The sequence below is a fragment of the Nanorana parkeri genome, unplaced genomic scaffold (genome assembly GCF_000935625.1).
Source record: "Nanorana parkeri isolate BGI_ZX_2015 unplaced genomic scaffold, ASM93562v1 scaffold363, whole genome shotgun sequence".
Taxonomy (NCBI): Eukaryota; Metazoa; Chordata; class Amphibia; order Anura; family Dicroglossidae; genus Nanorana; species Nanorana parkeri.
The window spans coordinates 135,776-148,505 of NW_017306631.1; the positions used below are offsets into that span (position 1 = coordinate 135,776).

Genomic DNA, 12,730 nt, shown 5'->3' on the forward strand with positions numbered 1-12,730 from the left:
GGATGCAGTAAAACCACAGCAACCAAATTAGCAACCTATTGCTCTGATTATCTGGAAAAAGACAACGGGGCCATTTCACCAGATTTTTTTCAAAGGTTTTACCGCATGTTACCACAGTGCATCAGGGAAGATGGGCACAAGTACATGTATTTGAATTCTAGGACCAATAGGGCATCATGTGGTTACTCTTCATTACGGACCACATTCTCCTCTGCTCTCACCTGGTCTTTCACAGACACTGCCGTTGATGGTGTGGATGCAGGTTGCTGCTTTCAGGCCAGTGGCTGACGGTTCAGCCAGGTAACCACAAAAGCCAGCATCGCTGGGCTCCCCGGCCTGCCACTGGAGGATGGTATTGGTAAAAGGTGACATGTCCTCCCAGCACCAGTATGACACATTTATCTTCCTGAGCCCAACCCAGGGTGTGAGCTCAGTCTTTGGCTGCAAAAAAAACAGAGAATAACATTAAAAACAAATATGTAAACTCAATCTAAAACTAAGCAAAAAAAAAAAAAACAAACAATCTGGTCAATGCAGTTTAATATTTGTATGTTAATTTGCATAAAAGAGGTAATTATGCTTTACTACATGTACATCAGGCTTTGTGATTCACACATCTCTGCCATCATGAATGGCTAGCTAGCAAGGGTTAGAGCTTTACAACCTCCTCAGTCACCCGACTGGACAGGGCAGATTATGCAGATTTTAATTTCATCTACTGGGCAGGATGGAGGTGAGAAATGGGGAGAAATATGTGAAGCAGCATGGCAGAGCTTTGTGAATTTATTATTATTTTTATAATTTAATTTATATCATTATTATTTATATATTACTATACAGGATTTATAAAGCGCCAACAGTTTGCGCAGCGCTTTACAGTGTCAGGAAGACATTACGGTTGCAATACAGATCAAGACAAGATGTTAAAGAGGGCCCTGCCCATGAGAGCACACAATAAAAAAAATTAAAAGACCGACTGAACAGAACTGGAAACCTGGCAAATAAAACCGTTTACACATAACTTGTAATTTGTCTGCCATCTCGCTCTAGTGCCACCGCCACCGTAATATAATAATTACCATAGACATTACTCCAAAAGCCCTACATTCTAAAGCTCCAAGCTTAGAGGTATTACTTGATTTTATGCTGTTATTCAAATCTGAGATTTACTAATTACATCCTGACATCCTCATCCCTTCCTCACACATGATACAGCACATGCCGTCTTTAGATACAAGCTTGATACTACAACACTGGCCAGTGTGGCCTACTGAACAACGTGGGCTCTATATATCAGTTGTAATAATAATAATTACCTGCATATTCTGCAGCTGTTTCACCACAAACTCCACTTTCTTCTGCGTGGTGAGAGAGGCTAACGCAGCATTCTGATTGCGGCAGACCAGCTTGGCGTTGTCGTATTGGTCTTTATTAATGGCGATTTTCAGGCATGAACTTTCCACTAGGTGCCAGTTTGCTCCACAGATGTTTTCTGAAGGAGATGAAAAGCAAAGGAGCTCCAGATATTTTCACAAATATAAAATAAAAATGCGATAGATCGCAGTAGTTTAAAAAGTACAACAGAACTGGAATGATAAATACTGAATATGCGCTATAACCAGTTGTAGAGAGTCGACGTACTGCACACATCCAAAAGCGTAATCTACACACTTGTGCTCATAAGTTTACATCCCCTGGCAGAATTTATGATTTCCTGGCCATTTTTCAGAGAATATGAATGATAACACGAAAACCTGTCACTCATGGGTAGTGTTTGGCTGAAGCCATTTATTATCAATCAACTGTGTTTACTCTTTTCCAATCATAATAACAACCATAATGACAACAGAAACTACCCAAATGACCCTGATAAAAAGTTTGACAGCCCTCATATTTCTTTTATTACAGGTTTCATTTATCATAGCGCGCCCCCATCTATGCAAAACATTGGCACAAGGTCACTGGTTGGAGGGTGAGAAGAATGAGCTACTGAGAAAATAAAAATGCTTTTTTGTTGTAAACTTTGAGGATGAATTGCCCCACAATGTCTGACGCTACAGAGGAGGAAGTGCTGGCTTTTTTTACATAGTGGGTGTGTGTGGGTGTCATACCCTTGTATATCTAGCAAACTAAGAAACGCATCTAAAAGTTCTTTACTGTAAAGCTTATTTCCTGCTTGGAATGAACATGCAAATCTTTGAATGCCCATTGCCTAACCGCAGTTCTATTTGAAGAAAGAAAAGAATATTATATAAAAAATAGACAATTACCTGGCAGGCCTATACACTCCTGGTTGCGTGGCTCCCACTGGCAGTTTTGGTCCACGGCGCAGCCTTTACAGCTGGTCTTCTTGTTACAATAGTTACCGTAGTTAGTTTTTGGACATTGTTCATATAGCGTAATTGCCCCCTGTCCAACAGAAAATATATATGTTACTTGACTGTACAGAACCCCAATAAGAACACCAGTGACCCACAGATACAAGACACCCTACAAAGACTGACAAGGATGTTCACAAGAAATGTTCCACACCCTTCCATAAAATTAAAAATAAGGAGTAAACCATTCAAGGGTTTAGAGCACATATTGATTAAAAGATAAGCGCATTTTAGAAACATAAAAACTTGTATAATATGCTTCTGCGCTGCTCACCATAATACAATCATTCTAAATAAGCTGCTACAGTAAATCAATGTGAAATAGAACATAAAAATTAGAAACTGCAGGACTACAATAAAATCTCCTAAACTTAATTAAAATGAAACATTAACCAAAATATTGTCCAAACAACTCAAATTGAAATAGTGTAAAACAATAAATGGAAAAAAATGGTCTATAATCTGAACAGCATTCTTCAATCTGTGACTTTTCAACCCATTACTTGACAAATTTTGCAAAGTCCTCAGAAATCCATGTGATACTTGGTTACGTTCCCAAAGAGTCCCATCAGGAGAACACGCTCACGTTAGTTACATCCTTTTTGCTACGGAAATTAAGGTTAAATAGACAATGCAGCTCTGACCTTCCTCAGCTCCCTATGATTGTAGTATGGGCAATAAACCTTTCAGCATGGGTCAGCAAGCAGCTTAAAGAACAGGAAAAAAAAAAATCATCAATCCTTCAAATTTCTGAGCCTGATGAAGGGGACCCTGTGCGGCCCTGAAAGCGCTTGTCTGAGTGTCATAAATCAATAAAATGGATTTGCACTGATATTCAAGCTGTATCCTGGTGACATCTATGTTCAAGTATCAATCCTCCGAGGACACAAGGAAAAAACTAAGGCATGCTGGGAGTAGGATCGGTTATCTTGGACTGGCCTACAATTTGATTTTTCTCTGCTTTTTGCCAATCCTCCTGTAGGTGGCAGTAAAGCCCTAAAAGGTTAGAGACTTCCTGTGTCTCTCAATAGAGGAGACTGAATTAACTAAGGTGAGATTTTTCTCCAGCTGGTTTGGGCACTTTGGGTTAAAGGAGAACTATGGGGTCAGGGCTTTTCCCCATAGTTCTCCTTAGGGTAACAGGAGGACACAAACTAGCGTCCTCCCGTCACCCTAAGCTCAGTATACCGCGAGCTACAGCTCGCGGTATACTGAGACGCCGCAGCGGATCCCGACATTGATGTCGAGATCCGCCCTGCTGCGTGAGTGACAGCTGGCTCTGCCTATCTAGAGGCAGAGCCAGCTGTACCCTCCCCGCCCGTTCCACCAGTCAGCGCAGGCGGATCGGAGGGGGGAATCCAGCCCCTCCCCTGTCACGGCAGAGAGCCGTGACAGGATCGAGAAGTGAGCGAACACCGGCATGTGTTCGCTCACCTCCCGATCTACTGAGCCGACCTGTGACAGTCTCATTGTCACAGGACGGCTAGAACTATAAGGATGAGTGAAAAGCACTCACCTCATAGTTCTCCTCTAAGAAAGCATGTTTTTATAATGGAGGATCACACGTTTTTTTGAGAACTTTTTGCAATAAATAAGGGGGAAGAAAGCCACAGATAGAAAAAAAATTTCCATTTATTGTTTTGCAGAATGTGGTTTTGACAATATTTGGGTTAAGGTTTTACTTTATTATAGAATGAACATTTCTACTGTGGAGCCAAATATTTTTCACGTTTTTATAAACTTTTATAGTGTGTTGTAGATAACAATATAATCTGCTCAAAAGTGCTGGGGAAGAGGGATGGAAAAGGATAAATGCACACCCCCCTTTCTTATTAAGCTGGCCATACACCTATAGATTATCTGCAGACTTTCTATGGTCAGATAGAAAAAGTGCAACAGATTCCTCCATCTACTATGTGGATGGAGGGATCTCCCACTGGGCCAAGCTTCAGTATCTTGCTAGTCGGCCCGGCCGGCTCTGAAAACACCTGAACAATGCCTGCATCCAATCAGATTGTTCAGGTATTTTGAGAACCAGCGGGGGGCCGACTAGCAAGAGACTGAAGCTTGGCCAAGCGGGAGATTCCTCCATCCACACAGTTTAGCATAGCTGGAAGAATCTGTTGCGCTTTCTCCATCTGACCATAGAAGATCTGCAGCTAATATATAGGTGTATGGCCAGCTTTATGCTTCCCTGGTTGTGTACAGTGAAGTCATTGCTGTAACGCAGAACTATAAAGACTGACCTGACTTGCTGTGCAGTTGGTATTAAGTGTTATACACTGGTCATTACACCATCGGCATCCATTAGTGTTCTCTGTGCAGCTAAAGCAGTCTGTATAATGATCGCACTTGCTCTCACTGTCGGAATCTGCGGGAAAGAACAGAAAAAGAAATCCCGGTTAAAAAAAGTGGGCAAATGCAAAACAGCAAATGCAGCAGCATTCTGTCCCTTAGCGCCAACTAAGGTCCTCCATCACACTGGCTTTTGTAGCATCTTCAACTCTACATGCCGGTGTTGCCCTCTTCCAAACAACCAAGAAAACAATTGGGAGTTGTGGGCTGCCCTGTCAGCACTCTCCTTTCCAACTAGAGCAGCGCCTACTGAATACAATAGCCATCAGCAGGGATTCCTTCATTCGCAGTGTTAATTGTGGAGAAGAATCAATAAAATTCATAGTGTGCATTGGCCAGCTTTAGGGTCCCTGAATATCGCCTGCATTTATTGAATGATAGGAATAATAACTGAGCAAAAGGATGATTACTGCTATGGATACAGATGAGTAAACAAAGAGGCGGTGCTGAGGAGGACCATAAAGCATACGTACATGTGATAGGAGGACATGAGCTCATGACGTCTTTTTGTTGCTCCGGTGACGCTTGTTCCCAGGATAAACAATGAGATGAATTGCTGTTCCAGACACAGCGAATTCCGGGTCCTGCCCCCGTACACGAGGCATTGCTTGTAAAAGCCTCACAGCTCTTGGACGTGAACATGAGGACATCACTGAGCAAGAGGCTGTTGAATCCTCCAAACACAAACATGGTGCTGAAAGAGAGAAAAATCTTTCTTAAATTAGAGGACGATGCTTTAGTTCATTCTTTTTTTTATTTTTTTATTATAACTATTAGATTTGAGAGAAAAGACAAAGATTTCAGGAAAATAACTCATGTCATTAACCGATTTTCATTACATTTACAATTAGAATTTCGTGGTACAGCAAAGTTTCCTTTCCTTACAATAGTAATCATACCAAACTCAAATATTAATATTACAAGAATAGGACACACATGGGGTGACACAGAAGGGTCAAGGACAGGACGCATGACAAAGACAAAGTCGGCTGTGGTACAAAATAGATGTTCTGGGGAAGTACACAAATATATATCGGATTATTGTTATTATACAGGATTTATATAGCGCCAACAATTTGCGCAGTGATTTACAATATAAGGAAGACATTACAATACAATTCAAGACAAGATGGTAAGGAGGGCCCTGTCCCTGAGGGCTTACAATCTAAAAGGGAGGGGGTAGTGATACATGAGGAGGCAGCTGTGTGGGGATGAATTGTTTGAGAACGTGATGGTTCAGTTGAGGTGGGATAGGCTTCCCTGGAGAGATGAGTCTTAAGGGATTGCCTAAAGGCAGTCAAGAGTGGGAGATAGTCGGACAGGTTGGGGTAAAGAGTTCTACAGGATGGGAGAGACTCTAGAGAAGTCTCGGAGGCGAGCGTGGGAGGAGTTGACGAGGGAGCTGGAAAGCAGGTGGTGTCTGGAAGAGCGGAGGGGACGGTTAGGGTGATACTTTGAGGCCAGGTTGGAGATATATCCGGGGGCAGAGTTGTGAATGGCTTTGTGATTGTTAATATTTTACATTTTATCCTTTGGGCTATTGGAAGCCAGTGCAGGGATTGGCAGAGGGGGGAGGGGGATGGAAGCCAGTGAAAGGATTGGCAGAGGGGGGTTGCAGACACTGAGTGGTTGGTTAGGTTGATAAGTCTAGCAGCAGCATTCATGATAGACTGAAGGGGGGAGGAGCCTGTGTAGTGGAAGGCCAATGAGGAGGGAGTTGCAATAGACGAGATAAAACAAGCGAGTGGATGAGTAATTTTGCGGTGTCATTGGTGAGGAAGGGGCGTATTTTGGAGATGTTGCGAAGATGAAGGCGGCAGGATTTGGATAGTGATTGGATGTGGGGAAGAAAGGTGAGGATTCAGTAATCACCACAAGCTTAAAAAGGAACATAAAACCAGAAGCGTCTACGTGACCATTAATAAAGGAGTAATGAGTCCTAAGTAAGTATCTGTAGTTGTAAACTCAATCTAACAAGCCCAGGTTTTCTGGAACTTTCCAAGCTGATCACCTTTTAAGTGTACAAGCTCCACTAGGAAGCGGATCTTATATAATTTAAGGAGACATTCTTCTTTACTCGGAATACGAGGCCATTCCCAATATTTAGGCATTAAGGATTTCACTGCGTTCAACATGTGAGGAATTAGATTTCTTGTAACGCCCCCACTGAGTCATTAGTAAGGCCCGGTTCACACCTGGGCATTTTGTAGCGCGTTTGAACGCTCTGCAAAACGCTCAAACACCGAAATCCCATTATTTCCTATGGGTATGGTTCACACCTGGGCGTATTACAGTCCGCATGAACGCGCTACAAAACGTCCTACGCCCAAAAGAAGTACAGGAGCTTCTTTGGGGCGTTTTTGATGCGCGTTTCCATTGGGATACAGCCAAGTAGCCCTCGGAAACGCGCGGTTTTTTTTTTACCGCGAATCGCTGTAAAAACGCGCGACAAACGCACATATTCAATACGCCTAGGTGTGAACCCAGCCTAAGGTGAAACAAACACCTCCATGGATCCCATGGGATTGTAAATCCAGTAATATAGGCAAAAAGACCTAGAACATCCGACCGCAATTTTTGAATAAGAGGACATTGCCACCAGACATAAGCAAAAAGTACCCGTGAGGCCACAGCCATGCCAGCATGCAAGAGATACTAAAAGATATCCGGCATGCAACTTCACCGGAACGTCATATCATCTGGCCAGTCATTTAAAGTTAACTTCAGCTACACAGCAGTCAATAGATGTAGAGGTGGACAACAATAAAAGCATTTGCTGTTTATCAGAGGTAAGGGTAAGACTTCATTCTGATTCCCAATTTCACAAATGGACGGGGGGGGGAATCCAGGATTTGTCGAATTGCTTTATAAATATGACAATGAGAAGGAGTATCAGAGAAGCTCAATAATGTTGTGTAAACTGGTCAGGAGTTCGTAAAGGTTTTGGAAGTGACTGAATGAAATGGATAATCTGTCAATATCTTCAAAAGTCAAGTGCATAAGACCTCCACTGATGCGTCAGACTGCAGAGGTCAGAGCTCCTGGTCCTGAAGAACATCTCTCAGCGTCAAGCAGCAGGAATCCATCCAATGCAAAAATAAGGGAATTAGTTAAAGGAGAACTATGAGGTGAATGATTTAGACTCATCCCCATAGTTAGAGCCAACATGTAACATTGAAACTGTCACAGGTCGGCTTTATTGATCGGGAAGTGAGAGAACACATACCTTCGCTCGCTCACTTCCTGATCGTCTCCCTGCAGAGAACGGTGACTGTCAACCAGTTCATTCCCCCCACCCCCCCACTCCTCTCTGATCCTCTAGCGCTGACAGGAGGAACGGACAGGGGAAGGGGAGGGCACAGTTGGCTCTGCCTCTAGATAGGCAGAGCCCGCTGTCAATCAGCCAGCTGGGTGGATCTCGACAGTATTGTCGGAATCTATCCCGGCTGTGGAGCTCTCGGTATACAGCGGGCAATAGCTCGCTATATACTGAGATTTGGGTCACGGGAGGAGGTTAGTATATGTCCTTCCGTGACCCTAAAGAGATCTATGGGATAAAAACGTTAACCCATAGTTCTCTTAAATCCCATTGACGGTAAACGGATAGAATTATAAAGCCATTTGAATTTACAATGCAGACTGCCCCATTCTTTAAGCAAAATTCTAGTCCACTGATGTCATTCTGATGGGAAGTAAGGCCTTTGACAACCAATATACCAATGCCTCTTTATAAAGATCCAAGACGTAAGTTAATATATTTAGTGAATGAAAAAAGCGATTTTAAATTTTTTTACCCATTTTTCAGAACTGCAGAGTGTCCGAAACGATTGACGTCATGATGCAGCATTGGCGGAGGCAGCTGAGTCCAACTGTCACAAGCTGAACAATAAAGAAATAAAAATGTCAGAACAATTCTAAGTTCATCTAGCAAAGGGCAACTGAGCCAAATGGACAAGGAAGGTGCACACACATTGTAATCATACTAAATAACTGCCATCAGATTTACCAATAACTTTATAGTATGGGGGCCTACCAGATTAGGTATTCACCAGGGGAGGACTGGGAACATCTGGCTTGGGACACAAACGCAAGCAAATGGACCTTTCATTGTAGGTGAAGTCACCTTTTGGGATTAAAAATGTGCAACACACAGTGTGCCACAGTGATCAGAAAGCCTGGTGAAAAGTCAGTGTTGTCTTAAAGAAGAACTCCAAGAAAAAAGAAAAATTATAAACCCTTCAAGTGGGGCTAGCCCCGCATTGCAAGGGTTAAAAAAGAACTATGGGGTAAGTGGTTTTCCACATAGTTCCCTTTAGGGTCACGGGAGGTCATATACTAACCGTGACCCAAAGCTCAGTACATAGCGGGCTATTGCCCACAATATACTGAGAGCGCCACAGCCGGGACGGATCCCAACAACACTGTCGTGATCCACCCAGCTGGCTGATTGACAGGGGTCTCTGCCTATCGAGAGACCGAGACAACTGTGCCCGCCCCCCTCCCTCGTCCGTTCCTCCACCCAGCACTGGAGAAGCGGAGAGGGAAGGAAGAAATCCATGCGGGGAGCGGTGACTGACCGTTACTGCTGGCAGATCGGGAAATGAGCGGATTGGCTGCATGTTTCTGCTCACTTCCAAATCAATAGAGCGGACCTGTCACAGTTTCGTCGTCACACGTCGGCTTTAACTATGAGGGTGAATGGAAATCACACACCTCACAGATCTCCTTTAACCCTTTCGCTGCCAAGCCCTCCGGACCATTTTTCAAATCAGCTGGCCAAGCCATTTTTGCATTTTTTGCAATTTTTTCCTATTGATTTGATTTTCAACTGCTGCGTTGCTAGCGTTTGTAAAAGACCCCCCAAACCATATATTTTCTGAAAGCGCAGGCCCGGTAGAATAAAAAGATGGTGATACTAAATTTGTAGGCCCTGCGATAATTGCGCAAATGTTTCTCAAATTAATATTAAACCGATAAAAATACACAATTCAATTGTTAAAACACACCAAAATCAGTATCCGTGCACAAAATAAATTATTTTCTGAGTAAATCTAAAAGATAAAACTGTATTGAGTTAATAAATAACAAATATTAGCAAATTTGTAATTGTGCCTTCTTGCGAAAAGGTAAAAAAATGAAGGTATGCAAAAACTGTAAATAATCGACTTATGTAAAAAATTGTTTTGGTGTTTGTGTTGTGATAACATGATACAGGTGTATATTCAATTGCAACACAAGGTATCAACGCATGGCAATGAGTCACAAAGCTTTGCCATGCGCTGCCACAGTTAATTTAATGAGTTTTTTTAAATAAAAAAAAATAAAAAAGATCATGCACTGCGATGCGTTCTAACAACGCACTGCAGCGCATGTGCATGGTGTGCACAACAATGTGTGTGTGTTATGTGGGGGGAGGGAGTGGTTGTCCTTTTTTTATTAGTTTTTTTTGTACACTTTTTTTATTTTTTACATTTTTTTTTTGTTTTTTACATTTTCTATTTTATTTTTTTTTTACTGTTGGGGGGGCTGAGGCGAAATATCTGGGGTCTAAAAGATGACAGCTATTATTTTGAAGGGGACAGTTAGCTGAACAGTTCTGGTATAAGCCTATGGTCGCTAAATCGACCATGAGCTTATAGCAGAACTGTAAATGCCACCGACGTAAGGCATACTGAGCTGGCCAGCCGGGAACCCTTTTGTTCGGCCGTATGCCTGTTTGTGTCTAAGTATAAAAAAAAAAAAAGTTAGACTCACCCGATGCTCTGAGCTGGCATGTTCTCAGACCGGTCCCTAGAGCCTCTCTCCCCCTCTGAAGCGATCTAAGGTTCAGTAAATCTTCACGTTTATACACAGTGTGTAGATGTGAGGATGCTGAGGACGCTCAAAGCTTCAGGTGAGTATAACTTAGTTAATTTTACCACCTAGATAAAAATGAGCACTTAACCCTTGCGGTGGGGGGGGATACCCATTGCAAGGATTAAGAAAAAGTTTCCTGGAGTTCTTCTTTAAATAGTTTACTGTAATAAACCTTTATACACGCACACGCTAAAAGAAAAGGGAGCCAATACAAAACTATTTTTTTTTTCCAAAATGTTAATCTTTCACACTCACCGATGTCATACGCCATGAAGTCAGCAGAAAAACACTTGGCCCCCTGGCTCATGGACGTGTCATTGTGGGTATTCCCTCCAAACACCAGCATGGTGCCGCTGATAATCACTGCACTGTGCAGGTATCGGTAAAATTTGCTGTCTTTTAAGATTTTCCTAGAGACAGAGACAAGAGAAAATGGCAATACATGTTAAGGCCCAAACTGCTCTAGCATGAACCGTTGCTCTGTGAGTCAATGTCTCTGCAAATGTAAAAGTCCGGTCTCAGCATGCCCTCATTATTTAAATTCTATATTCCTATATTCGATCATTAAATTCCTAAAAAAATTGGATGCTTCCCAAATGATGTAATGTTATATTTAGATCAGGGCTGGACTTATAAACCTAGTTGAGTAAACTCCCCATCACCTGGCATCCACAGGTTTTGGTAGATTCCGGATCAATGTAGTTTCTGGTTACTCGAGAGTTACTATTAAAAATAGGTCTAAATAATGCCATACCCCATACTATAGTATACCATAAACTGTGTATTAACTTCACATTAATATTGAAATGCAGTAATCAAAAACAAAGACAAATAGACACAATCATTTCCAGGATAATACAGGTGAAACTCAAATAATTAGAATATCGTACAAAAGTAATTGCAGTAGTTGCTGCAAAAGGGGCCCAAACCAAGTACTGAGTACATATGCATGCTTGTACTTTTCAGAGGTCCGATATTGTTCTATGTACAATCCTTGTTTTATTGATTGCATGTAATAATCTACTTTTTTGAGATTGTGGATTTGGGGTTCTTGGGGTTTTCATGAGCTGTAAGCCATAATCATCACAATGATGACAAATCACAGCTTGAACTATCTTGCTTTGCATGTAATGAGTCTATCTCATATATTAGTTTCACCTTTTAAGTTGCATTAGTGAAATAAATGAACTTTGCACGATATTCTAATTATTTGAGTTTCACCTGTACATGCTGCAGATCAGCAAAACACTGAGAAAACGGGATTTTTTTCTAGTTAGGATGAGAGTTCTGGTTAGTTGAATAGCGGATACCTGAGAGTTTACTTTACTAGGGAATTAGACATGGACCCCATTAAAAAAATAAACACACTGATCATTTGAAATGCTTGAAGAGCCAGTCCACCCAAAAGTGATATTTAGTTAGATCAACAACAAAAATATTCTTGAAACCTCTCTAAGGTCCTGTGCTTCTGTCCCTTCAACCGTAGGCGTCAGCAACCTCCAGGTCTCGTCACTTCCCCATACTGTATACATGCACAAATAGTGAAGCTTCACAATGCTAATGTCTTGATTACAAAAACATTTTCCTGTGCCCTGTGGCTTCTCTCTGTATGTGTATTAGCATCACTGCCCCCGTTGCATTCTTCATAATATAAGAAAAAAAATCTAGTACGGAGGAGTGGGAACACCCCATAATGGATACAGTGAGTATCCAAAGCCCAGAATACAGCAGAGATCAGACCCATAGTGTCACTGAGAAAATTTTGATTGTATGATTGCGTAAAGTGGAAGCATACAAAAAAAAACTCATGTGTTCTATGGCAGAAGAGATTCTTTCTACCTGTCAGCCAGTTTTTTTTCTGTACCTTAAGCCATGCATGCACAGCTCAACAAACAGACCCAGAATGGCAAGATGAAGTACCCACATGAGCATGCATGGGAGTTACATCATTGGGGCCCAGCCAATCAAGGAGCTGTACAGTCGAAACCCAGAAGACGACTGGGAAGAAGATGGAAGCGCTTTGACAGAGAAGCTCAGTGATGGAGGGGATCATTTTGGCAGGTAATTGTGCTTTGCATACTAGCACATTATGTCTGAAAACACCGGGGGGGGGGGGGGGTTTTCTTTTTTTTTTTATCTTC

The 12,730-nt window shown here is 42.1% G+C and overlaps 1 protein-coding gene across 1 annotated transcript in view; it reads right to left on the minus strand.

Annotated features, from left to right (window-relative positions):
- The window catches only part of ATRN (attractin), a 164,788-nt gene that overhangs the window by 103,661 nt on the left and 48,397 nt on the right, over positions 1 to 12,730 (minus strand). Inside the window, 7 exon segments of the mRNA XM_018558854.1 lie at positions 222 to 435; positions 1,317 to 1,492; positions 2,271 to 2,409; positions 4,634 to 4,749; positions 5,207 to 5,427; positions 8,528 to 8,612; positions 10,845 to 10,999. Of these exon segments, the coding sequence (XP_018414356.1) occupies positions 222 to 435; positions 1,317 to 1,492; positions 2,271 to 2,409; positions 4,634 to 4,749; positions 5,207 to 5,427; positions 8,528 to 8,612; positions 10,845 to 10,999 (1,106 nt within the window).